The 18,309-nt window shown below is 46.1% G+C and overlaps 1 protein-coding gene across 4 annotated transcripts in view; it reads right to left on the minus strand.

Moving 5' to 3' along the window:
- CBX5 (chromobox 5) overlaps nucleotides 1-18,309 on the minus strand; it is a 229,513-nt gene that overhangs the window by 24,025 nt on the left and 187,179 nt on the right. For all 4 annotated transcript variants that reach the window (XM_085654745.1, XM_085654746.1, XM_085654747.1 and 1 more), the window contains one exon: nucleotides 7,614-7,794. In XM_085654745.1, coding sequence (XP_085510871.1) covers nucleotides 7,614-7,794 — 181 coding nt within the window. The remainder of the gene's footprint in view (nucleotides 1-7,613; nucleotides 7,795-18,309) is intronic.

Raw genomic sequence — 18,309 nt, forward strand, 5'->3', positions numbered from 1 at the left:
AAACAAGCCAAACGCCAAGCCGAAGGCAGAGGCCAGGACACACCCCAAAGGAGAGGCCGGTCCAGAAACACCCTGGGGACGGGGGGGGGGGGGTTGGGGGGAGAAGAGAAAGGAAGACAGACCGACCGAGACCGACAAAGACAGACCGATCGAGATGAAGAAAGACATTGAGAGAGATAGAGAGACACCGAGAGAGATAGAGAGACATCGAGAGATATAGACCGAGAGAGAGAGCCGTCAACCAGAACACAGAAGCCAAGGAAAGCCGGTCCCTCTGGAACACCAGACAGAGGACCAGGCCAAAACGCCGGACAGAAGGGCGGAATCGCCACAACACGATGCCGCAGACAGCAGACCAGACTGGTCTAGCGACGTAGCGAACATGGAGGAGGACAGACCTGGGTGCAACACATGCTGCGCCAAGACAATCGCCAAGAAGATCGCACCTGCGACATACCGTGACGCCATGGAGAGCAAGGAACCCGAAAAGGGCAACCACACCTCCCTAGCACCTGACAGAGCTATGTAATAGCTACAAGTACCCCACATAGGGTATGTATTGTCCCAAGAAAACATGGGAACACCTCTTATGAAAACATTCCGCAGAAGAGGACCAACAGAAAGACCTGCGGGTAGAACCACAGACGGCTTGCCAATCAGCCAATAAAAGAAGACACAGAAGGCCCAATCACAGGACCTACACAGGCTTACTAAACAGCTAAAACCACAAGTCAAACAAAAAAAAAGGGGGGGGCTGGACCAGCAGCCAACAGCACCGAATGGCCAACCGAAGGACCCTCAAGGCACACCAACCACCCAGAACACACAATCGGGGCTACTGAACACTAGACCCCAGAAAAGAAATGGGAGAACAACTCCCAGAACACAGCAGGAGACAGACATCCAGGGTTCCTGGGGAGGGGATGGGCGGGGGCGGCGGCACCTGAATGGCAGAATCAGCAGGGGCGTGAAACTAAAGAGCACCATCGAAAGGGAGGCCAACCAGGCGTTCCCTAACATTCTCAGGGAAAACACTATCCCTCAACCAAGCATGGCGACGGAGGGCTAGCTATGAAGCCATAGTGCGACCAAGAGCCTCAGAGACATCTAGAGCAGAGTGAAGAATAAACGCGGCCAGCTCCCGGCCATCTAACACATGGTGCCGCAGATCAGTGCAGGAACCCTCCTGAAAAGCACAAGACAGAGGGGATTCCGCGGAATTCCACAAGCTGGAAGTGGCTCTGGCCAACACAAAGCGCGTTGAGCACCCGCAGGGCAGCACTGGAGGAAGCAAAGATGTTACACCCCCAGGAATCTAACCACCGGGCCTCCCGTGACGGAGGAGACAACACCGAAGGCAAAGAAGGAAAGGCAGTCTGCAGAAGAGGGCCCCGGGTAGAAGGGTGGAGGGAAAGGCATACAGGATCATGCGGAGCAGGACGGTGGCGGTGCAGGAACAACTGGGGCACCGGGTCCCCCGTGGCAGGACACCCCCATGAGAGAATTATGGAGCGAAGCTTCGAAGGGAAGAAGCAGCTCCTGTCCACACCAGTTGGTGAAGTAGCTGGATAGTGGCATGCGTGTGTTGTACACACTGGTTGTATGAACTGGCCTTTATTAGCCAGTCGTCTAGGTATGGGAAGACATGGATGCGTCGTCTCCGCAGGTGTGCTGCCACTACTGCTTGGCACTTGATGAATACTTGTGGTGCTGTCGTGACTCCAAATGGGAGTACTTTGAATTGATAGTGTTGGCCGTCCACTCCAAATCTGAGGAACTTCCTGTGAGCGTTGTGAACAGGAATGTGGAAATAGGCGTCTTGAGGTCCAAAGTGGTCAGGAAATCGTTGTGGGAGAGAAGTGGAAGTACCTGCTGAAGTGTTACCATGTGCAAATGGTCTGAGTGTATGTATCGGTTTAGGGGCCCGAGGTCTAGGATGGGCTGTAGAGTGTCGTCCCTTTTTGGTATGAGAAAATATAGGGAGTAAACTCCCATATTTTGTTGATTGGTGGGAACCAGTTCTATTGCCCCCTTTTGTAGGAGGGAGATTACCACCTGCTTTAGTAGTGTTAAATGTTACTGAGACATTGGGCGGTGTCTGGGTGGAATGTTTGGGGGGGGGGGTGTAGATGTTAGTTCTAGGCAGTAGCCTGACCGAATTATTTGTGTTACCCATTTGTCTGAGGTGATGGTAGTCCAGACAGGAAGGAAATTTTGGAGTCTGCCCCCGACCGGAGTGGGATGGTCTGGGGGGAGTGGAGGAGAGTCATTGGGTAGGTGCAGAGGCAGAGCGGGCGGGGTTTGTCTTGCCTCTGCCCTTATTATTGTTGCCTCTGTAGCCGCCTCTTTGGTAACCCCTTGTAAAGGTGGATTGGGTAGGGGTCTTATATGAAGTGGAAGCGGTGTCAGGAGTAGCCTCTGGATGTGCTCCGAAAGGAAGAGCGGCGAAAGGAGAGCCTGGGAGGGTGCAATTGTAAGGCTCCCATCGACTTAGTCGTATCTGTGTCTTTTTTCATTTTTTCTAGGGCCTCGTCCACTTTTGGGCCGAACAGATGTTCCTGGTCAAAGGGGTGGTTCAGGATGGAAGCTTGCACTTCTGGTTTAAAACCAGAGATCCTTAGCCAGGCATGGCGACGGAGGAGGATGCTGGTATTAATGGCTCTGGAGGCGGTGTCGGCTGCATCTAGGGCACAGCGGATGGAGGTATTGGTAATGGTTTTGCCCTCCTGAATTAACTCATTTGCCCTATTTTTATATTTGTCAGGGAGGTGTTGCATTATGGCTTCTAGTTCGACATAATGGGCCCTGTCGTATCTTGCCAGTAGCGCTTGTGTATTAGCGATGCGCCATATGTTGGCAGCTTGGGATGCAGTGCGCTTGCCCGATGCGTCCAAGAGTTTTGACTCTGTCAGGTGGTGGTGCTTCGCCCGACGCTTGGGAGTTTGCCCTCTTTCGTGCTATAGGCACTACTAGGGAATCTAGTGGTGCTGGCCCTCTGATGTAGGCGGGTTCTGTAGGGGCGATTTTATATTTTTTGTCTATGCGCGGGTTAATGACCCTGGCTCTGACCGGGTCTTTAAAGACATCCGGCGCGTGTTTGATAACTCCTTTGAGCATGGGCAGTATGGAGGTGGCCCTATGCGTGGTGTCGAAAGTATCGATAAGGAAGTCCTCCTCCACGGGGTCGGTATGGAGATCCACACTGTGATAGTGTGAAGCCCTTTGAAGTAAATGGTTGAACCCTAACGAGTCTTCTGGTGGGGATGGTCTCGAAGGGTAGAGATCATCTTGCGGGACGTTAGGAATGTCAAGAATGTTATAATCGTCCCATGGGTCTGGGGAGCCTGTGGGAGTGGGGTCCCCTGTAGGCAGGTCATGGGGTTCGTCCCCTATGTCATCATAGACATCATGATCATCATTCGGAGAGGGTGTGAGGGAATGATGAGGAGGTGGAGGAGGTGGAAGGTGGAGGAGGTGGTGAAGGCATTCTGAAAGGGGAGGTAGCAGAGTCCTTCCTCTTTGGAGGTGGAGCTGGGGCAGGCTTTTCCAGCTGTCTCTTTTTGATGCTGAGCATCAAATGTCCGGTTTTGCAATGGATCAGATTTAAAAAATTCTTCCGAAGGTGGCTTGTCAGTCGGCGGCGAAGGCATCGGGGCAGTCGGTTTTCATGTTTTAGAGTCTGCACTAGTCCGCTGTTTGGAACTATGCGGCCTGGAAAGGGCTGTCTGTTTACTCGGTTCCGAGATGGTTTTCGGCTTCGAGATATCTGTGTCGGTGGCCTTGTGTTTTTTGATCGGTTCCGGGGATGGTGTCGGTACAGAGGAGCTGGAGCTGGTTTTCGGCGCTGAGTGTTTCGGTATGGAGCTCAGTGCAGAGGAGGAGGCCATTTTCCTTCTCGGCATCTGTGCGTAGGAGTGTTTCTCGGCACAGACAGTGGGCAGGCTCGAGCCCGAGCCGCTGGAAGGTTTAATAGGCTTCTTTACCGGTCCCGAAGGTGCAGTGTAGGAAGCAGTGTTTTTGGTCGTGCCTAGGCCTGGAGGCGAAGACGTGACCGAAGCCTTTTTCAGTGCCGTGGAGGGTGTGTGTGTAGGGGGGGGGGGAGAAGAGCATTTCGGTACTCACGACCCTCTGTGCCGGAGTGATGTCCTCCACATCTGAATCGTCTGAGGCGCCGACGAGGCCCTCGTCAGTGTGTTGTCCTTCTGTAGCGTCAACGCCTTCCCCGAAGAGGTCGTCTGGAATCGCCGTCAACGAGTGTGCCATAGTTCTTCATGCCCTTCGGTCTCGAATGGTTTTCTTGGACCGGAAGGACTTGCATGCCGGACAGTCTCGAGCCTCGTGTTCTGGGGAGAGGCAGAGGTTACATAATTCATGAAGGTCGGTGTGGGGGAATTTGGACCCACATCGAGGGCACTTCTTGAAGGGAGTCCTTTCCATTAGCCAGGACCGGAGCTTGAGTAGGCCCGAATGCCGTTGTCGACTGGAATCAAAGGTCTTGATCAATGAGAGCCACGCTGAGTGTGGAGATCGCGATCGAAAACAATACCACTAATTGGGGTGAGGATTGCGCGTCGATAGAAGAACTGGAAACTGTTCGGAACCAGAGCGTGAAGATCACATCCGAGCCAAATGGCGGAAAAAAAACTGAGGATTGAGCCGAAGCCCATGCGCAATACGATCCAAATGAGGAGTCACATACCTCGTGACTTCCAAAGACTTTCCAAGAGGAAAAACAACTGCAAACATCCGGGCCCAACACCAGATGGCGATCTAGGCACAGTGTGTAGATCTGCAGCTCAAATGCCTCGAACCTAGGTCTTTAGCTCCTTTGAGTAAGAGCTTACATTTCCTGTTTGAGCAGTTGTTGATGTTCAACAGAGTCAGTAGGTGTAAGGTAAAATATTGCGAGGAGTGCTGATAGGCTCCAGGCAACAACCATTTTGCATCCTGTCCCACACCCACCGGTCCGATGCTATGGATTGCCAGGTTGAAAGAAACATGAGACACGGTTAGTTACCGTATGGGGCATTACGTGTTGGTGTACCTTTGCACTGACCTTTGAAGTCGTTACCCCTGTAGTTGCCTCTGAAATATCCTCTAGAAGGAGAGGACTGGGTTTGTGACCTGTAGGAGGATGCAGAGTCATCTGTAGACGTCACTTTGGAACCTGCTCTAAAGAAGTTGTAACAAAAGGATCCCAGAGGAGTAGGTGTTTGAAGTACCCCCGTAGATTTAGCAACCTCGGTATCTTTTCTTCATCTTTTCCAAGGCCTCATGTATTTCTGGACCGAAGAGATGCTCCTTATCAAATGAGAGATTTAGTAAAGTTTGCTTGACTTCTGGCTTAAATCCAGAGATATGCAGCCACCCATGTCTCTGTAGGAGGACACTTCTATTGATGCCTCTGGTGGCAGTATGAAGAGTCCAGTGCGCATCTAATGTAATGGAGTAGTTGGGAATTAACTTCCCTTCCGGAACCAGTTCTTGCTCTTTCTGGCTAAGTTCCTCTCGGAGATATGGGAAGACTTCCTTCATCTCATCCCAGTGAGCTCCGTCATATCTGGCCAACAGTCCCTGTGTGTTAGCAATCCACCAATGACCGGCGGATTGCACAGCAACCTGTTTGCCTGATAAATCAATAAGTTTCGAATCCTTAACAGAAGGTGGTGAGTCTGCTGTAGTTTGTGAGTTTGCTCATTTGCTGGGATTTGAAGCAACTGTGGAAGCTGGCCTCGAATAAAAATAGTTGCCAGATGATGCAGCCTTACATTTTTGATCTAGGGTTAATAATGCAAGCCCATGTAGGATCCTCAAAAATATCAACTGCATGGCGCATCATGCCTTTCAGCATTGAACGAGATTGAGACACCCTAGGTGTGGAGCACAATGTCTCAAATAATAAAACTTCTCCCATGGAAGTCTCATGTAGTGTAACCCCCATGGTATGCAGCTTCCCTAGCAATGAGCTCCTGATACAATGTCAATCCTACCAAAGGTCTGGTGGTGCGCCATAAGTGTAGTCATTCCTCCCCCTGACCTCCCAAAATCTGCATCTGGGTCAGTATGTGGAGATTCCGGAGGTGTAATATTTAAGGAATTCTGTGGTGATTGGGTTATAGAAGGTCAGGTGGTGGAGGTGGTATGCGAGATGGAGAAGGAGGAACAGGGTGCAGACGAGTGGTAGCCTTCTCTGTTTCCTTCATACATATCAGCATATCAATGTCTTCTTGGAAAGGGGTTTGCCATTAAGTAGAAGGCACAGTCTTTGTAATAATGTGACCAGTCTTTGGATGTATATGGATTCATTTGTCTTGGATCAAGTATTTTCTGCATGTTCTCTACAATGGGCTCCGGAAGTGCAGCAGTAGCTGGTTTCAGTGGTGAAGGTATCGGACCTGAACCAGTTTTGACTTTCAGAACCGGATCCGATGGAGCCGAAGGGGTGGAACCTCGGCTCAGTGAAGATCAGAAGGCTTCACATGCACTTTCACTCTGTGCCGACCAAGGCCAGATGGCAGTAGCAGCCCAGAAGTCTTGTTTTGTGGAAACCTAAATTATTAGTGTGGGCTGGTGAGGGGGTTTGAGAACTCATGGCACCTTGACCCGGCAGCTGATCGTGTACCTCCAAGTCGATCTCCAAGAAGAATTCAGAATATTGAACAGAAAAGGCTCCTTCGTTGGCCGTAGAGTACCTCTCGATCTTCCTCTTCTGGTTCGATATCTTCGTGTCCGTAGAAATCAGGTGAATGTTAGATTTCCTGTCCCTGCATTTCTGAGTCATGACCACCGGTCCCACAGGGTCTTTCAATCGAAACAACCGATGGGCCTCACAATTTTCTTTGCTGTCCTCCGGGATAAGCATAGATTGCAGACCTCGTGAAGGTCGGTCCGCGGGTACTTGCAATGGCACTGGGCGCAAAATCGAAATGGAGTCCGTGCCATCAGTAGATTATCATCCATGGAGTCGAATGAGAATAAGTAAGGTAGTTCGGAAGGGTGAGGTCCTAAGGTTGCAAACAGAACGTTCTGACAAGATGAATAAGTCTTCCGATTTTCGATACGAGAAAAATGCATTTGAAACAATAACGATGAGGGTAGCATGGATTATGCACCAAAAGGATGCCTAAAACGGTCCTGAACCGGAGCACCATATTACATGCCCGAACCAGATGGAAAGAAAACAATCTAACAATGGAGCCGATGTTCATGCGCACTATTACCAAGAGGAGGAGTCACCTTACCTCGTGACTCTAAACACTTCTTCGAAGAAAAACAACTTGCACACATTCTGACCCAACAGTAGAAAGCAGGAGTATGCAAAGCATGTGCATCTACAGCCACACATGCCTTGAACATGGAGTTCTGTTTCTGGCTCAAAAATTGAAAAAACCACCACTGAAGTTTATCAGTTATAATAATCAAGACACTCAACCCACACCAACTCACGATGCCTGCCAAACACAAAACACCCATTTGCAAAAGGCACTAGATAATGGGTAGCTAAGCATAGCGGGCATCAAGAGTTATGGTGTGTGTTACCATAACCGGCGACATTTCGCAATTTGTCAGTGAGTACATACTTAGAGCAAATACAACAAATTTGTCTTCCAAACCTCGCGTTTCTTTTTGGCCTTTATGTCCTCGTTTCCCAGAGTGGTGGCTTTCCTCTTTGTGCCTTCGGTTTTCTCCTTTGGTTTATTCTCACTTGCTTTCGGCTTCTTGTAGGTTTTCATAAACTCAGATATAAGCTCTGGGCAGTCCAAATTCTTCTCTGGCTCCCATGTGTTGTGCTCCCTATGGATGAATGGACACATTTAATTAGCATAGGAGCAAATAATCATGAACAAGCCAGTAATGGAGAGTACAATCAGCTAATTGAATTATTTTGGGAGCTGGAGAGTGGGACTAGCTTGTCTGAAACATACTATATGTACCTTTACCACACAGACAAACCTGCTCCCCAAAGAAACGTTTTAAGTAATACATTATCTGGGCCGGACTGCCTATATCCGGCAGTGGGCGTTCCCCCCCCCCCCCCCCCCCCCCAGAAGGGCCATTGTTGTTACCAGGGGCCGGTTTTGCAGCATAGCTGCAATATCTGCCTCCTGCAACAAATGCGACACAAAGCTTTCCACTAGCACCTACCTGGGTTTGAAATCCCAGGAACCTTTACAAAAATAAAAAAAAAAGAGAATAAGGGGATGGACCACATGAGAAGGAATAGCAACATCGCAACTTCAGACAATGCACGGATGAAATTACCAATTCAAAAGGTGTGATCTTGTGAAATTTAGCATTACGCTGGTTAAGGGACATACCTAAACTTACACCACATTGAGTAACTACATGCCTCTGAAGCAAAAGGGTAGCACAAACAAATGGGAACAATGCGAACCAAAAATTAAGTGGCTGCTGGTTGGGGTTTGTTTCTAGTTCCATTTTTCAATGTGACGTGTATTTGCATCCAAAACTAACATGAAGGCTCATTTCGCACAAAAATATAGCAACAAATGCAGTTCATATTGTGCAAGGACGCATTTTTTCAAAAACTGTGCAGAGTTATGCAAAATAAATATATACAAATGTAGCACACCACTACTTTAAACCCAGTCAGGATGACCTTCGGGGTCACAGTTCAATTTAAAGCTAGCCATATCATGAAGGATTTTACGCCAGAATCCCTTTGCCATTCAGGATTTTCTGGAAGGGCTTGATAGTGGTGTGAGAAAGTGGCTCTGTATATACTGTTCCCAAATAGGTACAGGGTGTAGAGTCCACAGTCCCCAGAGGCTTGGCAGAGGCTAAAGTTAGATATAACCTTACTCTCTAAAGTGGTAGCTTGGTCGAGCAGTAAGGCAGTATCAGAAGACAGTGTAAAGCATTTGTTGTACACACTCAGTCAGCAAATGGTCTCACACACTCAATAACTGAACTCTAGGCCAATGGTTTATATATAAAAAAAAAAATATATGCTTGTTTTATTTTAGAACCAACAATTTGATTTAAAATATACTTTCTCAGAATGAGATGCTTTATATAAATACGTTTGCAATATGCAATTGACTTTTGTAAACAGTTAAAAGTGGTTGCAATAGGCAACATTATTTTAAACAATAATGCATTGAGTTCAATGGAAGTTTGTTATTTGCCACAGATTACTTTTGGAATTCCAGGACTGGATCCTAGATTCGGTCCTGGTTCAGTACTTGGAATCAAGTGATAAAAGTCAACTTAATTACTGTGATGATTTTTAGACAATATTTTGCCATTTTAAAAGTTGACACTTCGAAAATATTTCAAAGAAAACAGTCAATGATTCCCTATGGCGGAAAATTCAAGTTACAGGTATAGTATGTTCTCGTTACTTTTGTAATCCAGTACTGGGTGCCTAGACTCAATACTGGGACCGTTATCCAAAAGAGGTAATTACGTTTTCAGATATTATACGATTTTTAAAGAATATTTAAAGATTGCAGAAATTGACACTTAGAAGAAATTTCACAGAAAAACAGTCAATGATATCCTATGGAAGAAAATTGGGTTACTGGTAAGTACAGTTGTAAGTAGTTTTCAGAGGCAGTGTGATCTGGCAAAAAGTTACAGGTAATCATGGAAAAAGTGGCACCTTCCTATAATGCCCGAAGATGGAAATTATAACCAGTTTTTGTTAATTCTGTGCACTCCCTGGTACAATTTTTTTTCCCGCCCACAATAAATCCCCTTTACTGATGTTCTCAGGATGAAAGCACAAATCAGGGTGCCCCATATCTTGGCAAATAGAGCTCAAATATTTTACCCATGGAATGGAGTTAGCCTTATCCTGTAGCATACTATCCCTCAAACAAATCCTGTTAAGATGGATTTCAATATGGTCAAATCCTGATTTGAAGCTTAACAGAAGCAGTATTGCCAGTAAATCCAGATGTAACCTATCCCTAGTTCTTAATGTATCACATAAGAAGCTGTGGATTAGGACACTGCCAGGAGACGTCTCAAGAATTTATCCTCAATGGTTTGCTAGACACGGTATCTTTTTATGGCCCCAAATAATGCTCTCATAGGAAGCCAAAGAGATGCATTAAGATTGATAGATTTAGAACGAGAGACTTAATTGGTTTTGCCCCTAAACTATTTGCAAAAATCAGAGGCCACTGACTTGACCCAACATTTTTTTGTTTTTAAACTGGCCCGTCTTACCGAAAAGAACCCCTAAATAAGGAGAGAGCGCCAACCGTGGTCTTCCCCTACAAGGTCATAAGCTCTCCGTCCTTTGGCTTCCCATCCCACCACCATTATAAGTGACTTTTTAAAACTAAGACATAAATTCAGCCCATTCATAAATGTAACAAAGGCATTTGGCATCCTTTGAAGGCAGACAGCGGTTCTGGAGAGTAGGACCACATCGTCTGGGTGAAAAGAGCTGGAATGTTGTATCTGGGCAGCCTGAGCAAAGTTTCTCTCCCAGGTCATTTATATAAAGGGTAAATAGGGCATGTGCCAGCATAAAGCCCTAATACTAGCCTCCAGGTCAGAGTCCACGTCAAAAAAAAATGTACTCTTTATCTAGGCCGTTTTGAGAAAATTGACCAGTTTATTCCTATTAACCATATCAAAGGCCAATGAGAAGTCCATAAATAAAAGACCCTGTTAAGCAATAGTATATTTATCAATGACGATCTATACATTTAGCTATTGATGCAGGGTATTTCAGCCTGCTCTAAAACCATTTAGCAGGTAACTCAACCTGATTTTCCTCCAGCCATATAGACAACCTTGAAAGAATGCTTGTCCCAGACTCTTAACTGCGAAGAGCATTAAAGAAATTGGTTGATAACTCAGATCATTTCTAGCCCCTTTCTTGAATAAATGTCAGCACAATTATTGACTTGGCCATTGATTGTGGGATGCCAGCCGTCACAGCTGCATTCAGACCTTTGGTCAAATGTCTAGCCCATTTATCTACATCAGTTTTTAAAAAAATCTGCATCAACCCCATATGGGCCAGGCACTTTATTGTTGAACATGCAGTCAATGGCTGGCTTGACTTCTACCTAGAAGACCAAATGACATGGACTTGCTGGCAACTCCTAGTCATGTCCCGACTCATTGGCCCCATTGAGCCCATAAATTCCCTTGAAGTGCTTGAACCATTCTTCAGGTGAGATGTGACAACTCCAACAAAATAGAGTTACTTTACAATTTCCAAGCAGCAGGCACTGTTCTTCAGGACATCAACCTGAAGGAGTTGCTCCCATGCATCCTGATGAATATTCTTTTTCCTCATAGCCACCACAGATTTATACTAATTCCTACACAATGACACCTCCAAATTGTTGCGGGAATCTTTTTCAGGGCAACAAGCAGGTAATGGTGAGCTAGGGAACAAACCACCTAGAGACAGCTACCAGGAACACAGGTTTATTCTTACCTAAAGAGATATACCCTCTAATAAACTCACAAATTTTGTGAAAGGCAAGAATTCCCTCTGCGGTAGAGGAATCTACCAATATCAAGCCCGCAGATTGAATCTAGGTTGAACATAAGGTTAAGGGGTACTACCGAGGACCATTTCAATCGTCACCCCTGGTGTACTGACAAAGATCTCTCCCAGCCCTGCCATTCGAGTCTCATGTTTATCAAATCACGATTAAAAGCCAGACACAAAGAATTGTAGTCCCTAAATTGGCTCCACGCCGCACCATACTGTATAATAAAATGTACTAAGTTGGGGGAAAGTAAAATATGTTAACCAGTGGAATTATAACCTCGCCCAACAAATGTTGGCATCACCATATCCGTGCATGTCCCTGTACCAGTGTAGTTTAAAAGATGCAAATTGGGGCGTGGCCAAGATGGCGACCAAGTAGGACGTGGAACGCTGTCTCTCCAACCGGAGGCCGACCGACACTCTTATAAGCACTGACATAGGCGGCGAAATTACAGAGTGGAGTGCCGGAGGGAACCATGAATAGATATTGCCACCTTATATTGTCAGTGTTGAGCCGGGGGCACAGATGCAGAGACATCAGTAACTCAACCCTACTTGGAATCGCTGTTCTCCTCCTTGAGGGAGGACTTACAACAGCTCAAAAAAGACCTCTCAGACGAGATGCATGCAATCAGAAAGGATGTGAATGAGATCAGAGATCAAGTGGACACCCTTGAAACCTAAGGGACTGCCCAAGACCAAGATCGAACAACTGCAGCAGGAAACCATTCGACTCAATGAGCAACATCTAGACTTACAGGCCAACACAGAGAATCTCAAAAAACGCTTGACACATAATATCCGGATTTGAGGAGTCCCATGTGACGCGGAAAAAGGAGATGTGGCGAACTAGGTCACAGACTGTTTGCCCAGATATTAGGGGACACCCCAGCAGACGAGAACCGTCTAGACTGGAAACAGAGTAGGGTGTGTCGGTCCAGGGCAAGCACAGCCAGCAGACTGTACACAGCTTCCCTCTAAAGAAGAGAATCTTAAGAGAAGCCAGGGCAGCCCCTCAAGTGTCCTTTTGGGGTAACCAGGTACAGCTGTTTCGGGACCTGGCAGCCTCCACACTCAAGAGGAGGGAGTTTTAGCTGGTTACCGCCTTCTTGAGAGATCAGAAGATGCCATACTCCTGGGGCCACCCCTTCCGGCTGACTTTTCGCTGACAGGACTGACTTCATCATCTACATTTCCCTAAGAAGGCATGCACATTGCTGCAGACTGACACCTGAAATGAGGAAAAGGTTGGTACAGAAAGGCGAAAGTGGCGAGCAAATGGGTTTTTGCGATCGAGGAGAGTGGCTCCTGAGCGAGGAGTGTCCAGGCCAAACAGAGCAGTGGAGAGAAAAAAACGCTCTGAACGCTCAGGTTCACAGGGTCCCGCCTGATGGCACAAGGTTGATGGGGGGGAGCGGTTGGCGATGGGGAAGAGGCCGAAATCAGAGGGCGATTGTCAGGTCTCCTGACTACATTTTTCCACTGGACTGTGGTCCGAGCTGTTGGCCCTTCCCGCATTCCGGGGACACTTACTGTTTGTTTTTTGTGGGGAATATTTCAGGGTGCTTAGCTGGTCTTTAGTTGTTGACAACACTACATGTAGGGTCAATGGGACCTCATGCTGGGAGGGGCCAGGGGAGAAGAAGAGGGGCAGGAGAGGGAGGAGAGAACGACGTAGCATGTCCATTCAATGTCTCTTATGGCGGGACGGCTGAAAGTGGTAACAAAGTGAAAGGGCTCAAAAACCCAGTGGAGAGAAGGGCCATTACCTCCTACCTAGAAAAGTCACAGGCAAACATCTGCCTACTTCAAGAAACGACTCCCTCTACAGAGATTGGCATAGGTTGAGAACCAGGGCATTCCCCCAACAAGATTTCTCCTCTCTGACATGTAAGGCTGCAGGGGTGGCTATACTCTTCGCGTGTACATTTACAGGGAAAGTAGGAGTGAAAATACCAGAATTTAAGGGCCGTCTTTTGGGGTATCAGGTGCATGTATGAACACAGGAACTGGTTGTGGGTTCAATCAATGCCCCAAACAAGGGACAGGAAACATCTGTGCCAGGCGCAATAGCAGATATTATGTACATGAAAGACCAAGGGGTGATCCTTGGGGGAAATTTGAATCTGAATTATGTACATGAAAGACCAAGGGGTGATCCTTGGGGGAAATTTGAATCTGGTGATGCACAGCGAGCTGGCTCGTTCGGTAGCGACAGGGGGGGCACAGGGGCAATATCACTCAAACGGGCAAGATGGTTACAGGAACTGGGATTGCATGATTTATTGAGGTTAAGCATCCAGACACGAGAAACTACACCCTTTTCTCCCATGCACATAAATCTTATGCCAGATTGGACTATCTCCTGGGGACCTGGCTGGTACAAGACATCCTAGCAACAATAGGGATAGAACCATGGGCCCTGTCAGATCACTCAGCAGTTATGGCATCATCTCTCCCTAGGATAGGAGATAGGGGAGAGTTTACTGTCATATCGGCAGGAGACAAGATAAGACATGAAAAACGCGCTCAACTCAAACAGCAAGTAAGAGAACTAGAAAGTATTCATCATCGCATAGGGGTGCATAGAATATGAAGGTAGTTAGAAGCAACTAGAAAATAACTAGCAGAAATCGACTTAGATAATGCAGAATATGCCCGTCTATGCCTTAAGCACACTTTCTATGTTGGGGGCAACCAGTGTGGCAGGTTATTATCAAATAAACTCATGGATAAAAGACAATCCACTTCGATAAACAGCCTGAAAGAAGAGGATGGCACCTTAGTTACTGGTGATACACAGATAACGGAGGGGTTTAGAGCTTACTACACCGCCCTCTGACTCAAGAATGCCCTGTTCCCAACATCCAGAGCTACTTGGGGGAGGCAAGGTCACAAGCCCAACAAAACACCAAGAGGCTCTAGATGCCCCCATAGGGATAGACTAGGTTATATTAGAGATAGCCCAATTAAAAATGCGCAAGTCCCCGAATGGTCTCCCGGTGGCCTTATATAATAACTTTTGTAGGGAATTGGCTCTTGATTCTTACCACAGTCTAACTCAGGTCTTCAAACTGTGGGGGGCACCCCCCTGGGAGGGCTTGGATGGGTTCCCAGGGGGGTGCTAATGCCTCTGAAAGTACATGTAAATGAAGATGGCCTGGAAGTGCAGCGATCTTTATTTGCTGCATTTCCAGGCCTTCTTCATTTACACCCAGGCCCTGAAGTGAAAGTGACAACTGTTAGCAGAGTGGGATGGGGTCGGGTGTCAGAGAGTGTGCTGGCAGGATCAAAGAAGCTTCTAAAAAAAAAAGAAAAGTCAAGTCTTTTGTGTTCTCACAGTCTTTTAAGTGTGTATAAAATAATGCAATAACAGAAGAATTGAAAAATAAATGCAAGTTAAACTGGTGATAAAAGCACTCTTTTAGGTTATGAAACCTCAGTTTGCAACTACCATCACTGTGGATGTGTGTGTATGTGTGTTAGCATTTTGAGAATAGTTATGGATTTCCTGCATTTGCCACATATTCCATCATCTGCTGCATGATTTGCAGACTTTAAAAAAATCCTCATTTCGAGCTCAAATGGAAGCAGAAACACGTTACCTTGCAGCGGAAAGCCCTTTCTAAAGGTTGACTGGTCACCTTTCTGTTGCTTATTGCTATATGGGAGTGTTAAAGTAGTACTAATGAGGGGAAATATATGCCAGGACACTTAACAAGTTGAAAAATAGCATTATTGCATTATTTTGCCATCACAAAATAGGCAAGATTATGAAGCATTATTCACCTCTGCTTGTTGCATATTTTGGCCTTCTCCTGCCACATAATTCCAGTGGCCCTGTTTATAGTGCTATGAGGTCACAGCCTGTAGCAGAAAGCACTCTAAACACTATTTTAAAATATTGACTTGCATATTCAAATAGTCTAAACTAGGCTGCTGCTTTTATACTTTAGTAATAATTAATAAAAATGTATCTAATGCAGACATTTTTGTAAGTGCCTCCACAATTCCAAATCTCAGCTAACACCCCTACATTACATCTCAAAAATAATAAATCTTTGCCGCCATGAAGCTTTAAGCAGAGCCGCTGGAATAATTCAGTAGGAGAGGACCACATTATGCTGCAGGGTTGACTAAATAATGCAACAAAAAAAAAAAAAGGTTAATTATGTGGCACATTTTGTGGTTGGCATTACACTTCATTCTTTTGTCATTTTAACTCATGGTAACACTGTCAAGGGAAATATTTCATTTCACCCAAATACAGCCGTAAGCAACTACAAGATTGCCAGTCAATCTTTGCAAAGGGCCTTCCACTGCTCCGAACACTGCCTCATTTTAAGTAACGAATAGTTTCTTACCTGTCGGTGTAGTTTTGCAGCTTGAAGATCTTTCTGGATTCACTATGCTGTGCATTATTCCGCGATCTGGTGGTTGGGTCCGGATTCGTAGTCTTTTTTTTTTTTTTGTAGCCCAGGTGGGCGTCGACGTCCCACCATTTGGTGCACCTCTCGTGACGTCGTTGTGCTTCCTGCGGAAGTCCCACCTTTGGGGCGCCATCTTCGGGTTCTTTTTTCCTCTCGTTTTTTTTTTTTTTTTAAACCCTAGGCGTTCTATTAATTTTCCTTTTCAAATTTCCTTTAGCATTTCAATTATTCTGTTCTTCCTTGTCCTTCCACCTCTTTCTCCAGCCTCATCTTCCTGGCGGAGGTGGGTGGGTTCGCTAGTGAATCAAGAAAGATCTTCAAGCTGCAAAACTACACCGACAAGTAAGAAACTATTCGTTTTGCAGCGTGAATCTTTCTGGATTCACTATGCTGTGCATAGACTTTGTAGCGGTTTGTTATCTTTGTGGCGGCTGGGTGGTAGAGGAGTGTTGGCTGTTGAATACATGTTGAAGCACCTTCTGTCCTACTTGTGCTTCCTTGTTCATCTGTATGTCCACGCAATAGTGCTTAGTGAACGTGTGCACTGAAGCCCATGTTGCCGCCAGGCATATGTCTTGAATGGGCGTATTTGCCAGAAAGGCAATAGTTGCTCCCTTCTTCCTTGTGGAGTGGGCTCGTGGCCCATCCGATAGCTCCTGCCCTGCCTGTTTGTGGCAGAATTGTATTGTCAGTGCGATCCATCGTGCAATGGTGGCTTTTGTCACCGGTCTACCCAGGAAACTAGTTGCAAAGGAGACAAAGAACTGCTTGGTCTTCCTGTGCTCTTTGGTCCTCTCAATGTAGTGCATCACTGCCCTTCTAGCGTCTAGAGTGTGCAGTGCCCTTTCTGCGCTTGTTGTGGGGTTTTGAAAGAAACTCGGTATCTGAATTGTCTGGTTCATATGGAATGCCGACACCACCTTAGGCATGAAGTGTGGGTCTGTTCTTAGAACCACCCTATCCTTGTGTATCTGGATGTAGGGCTCTAGCAGTGTCAGTGCTTGCAGCTCGCTCACTCTGCGCAGCGAGGTTATCGCTACCAGGAAGGCTGTTTTCATTGTCAGCATTTGCAGCGTGGCCTTGTGGATGGACTCAAACGGCCAGGGGTGTGGAATTTAATAAAATATCTACTTGTCCATGGGGCAGGTTGCTTCATAAATCTACTTGTCCTGTAACAAAATCCACTTGTCCCATGTAGTGCGGCAACAAATTACGGCAGCAAACTCATTATATAACAGTTCTGATATAGCCTCTCCAATTATGCCAGGGCTCGTACCATAGTAGGGTTTGAATACTAGCAATTCCCTTATGTTGCTACGTTTCTGCAGGTCTACATGCTGGGGCTGAAGGTAGTGGTAAGCAATAGTCAAGGGTCTAAATGCTCTTTGGAGTCCATGCAAACCTTCTAACTTGCATGTTTTAAGGGTTTTCACCAACTCCTGACAGTGGCAGACATAAAACTTTTTCCAGGACTGGGAAAAAAGTGGTTGAAGGAAAAGTGAACTTAAAACATTCAGATTTTCACATGAGCAAATCTACACATGCACATATGCTCATGCTAAAATGCAGTTCACAAATATTTTCTAGGAGTACTATTTCTAGGCCTACTTCTGTAAATTCTTGTGAATTCACAGAAACTGTATATATGCACTTAATGCAAGTATATATACCATTAGTGCACTTTTGAGACTTCCTTTAATAATTGGGCCTCAAATGAGCCTTGGCGTTGATCATGACCTTTTGTGTTTAAGAAAATTCTGTCTCTCGCTCTCTCTCTCGGTCTATCAGCTGGCTTCACTGAGAGTAACAGTATTCTGCTCTTTTACAAGAAGGATATTGGCACACAAAGTAGTTTTGTTCAGTGCCCGGAACGGCTGTGGCAAAGTGTGCTTTTTGAGACCAAATCTATTTTTGCTTTTGCCAATGCTTGTTAGAATGGCGAGGACCCAGCAGCTCCCACACCAATAAGATTTTACAAAAACCATGCATAAACATGTCACGCTTTGACAAAACCAAAAGGCTGACCACCAATTTCAGACCTCCTGGCCTTGGCAATGCTTGTTTATTTTTGTATCCCATAATCTTATTTATACTGGTTACACTGATTTTCCGTTATGGATATTTTGGGGAAATACAAGCATACATCAACAGGTTACTAAATGATGCTGCAAAGATATGGTACCTAACATTTTACAGTAGTTGGCAAAATGTTTTTTTCCAGCTTTCATGTTTTTTGTGAACCTTTTATTTTGGGAAGCAAAGAATCATCACTCTTGCTTTCAAGCATCTGCAAATATTTGCATATAATGAGAGCATTCTGGGAGCATTATACATAGCCTCATATTATTAAACTTTGAAAATGTGTGTACACATTTATACTGGAATCACCGT

Source organism: Triturus cristatus, chromosome 4_1 (assembly GCF_964204655.1).
Source record: "Triturus cristatus chromosome 4_1, aTriCri1.1, whole genome shotgun sequence".
NCBI lineage: Eukaryota > Metazoa > Chordata > Amphibia > Caudata > Salamandridae > Triturus > Triturus cristatus.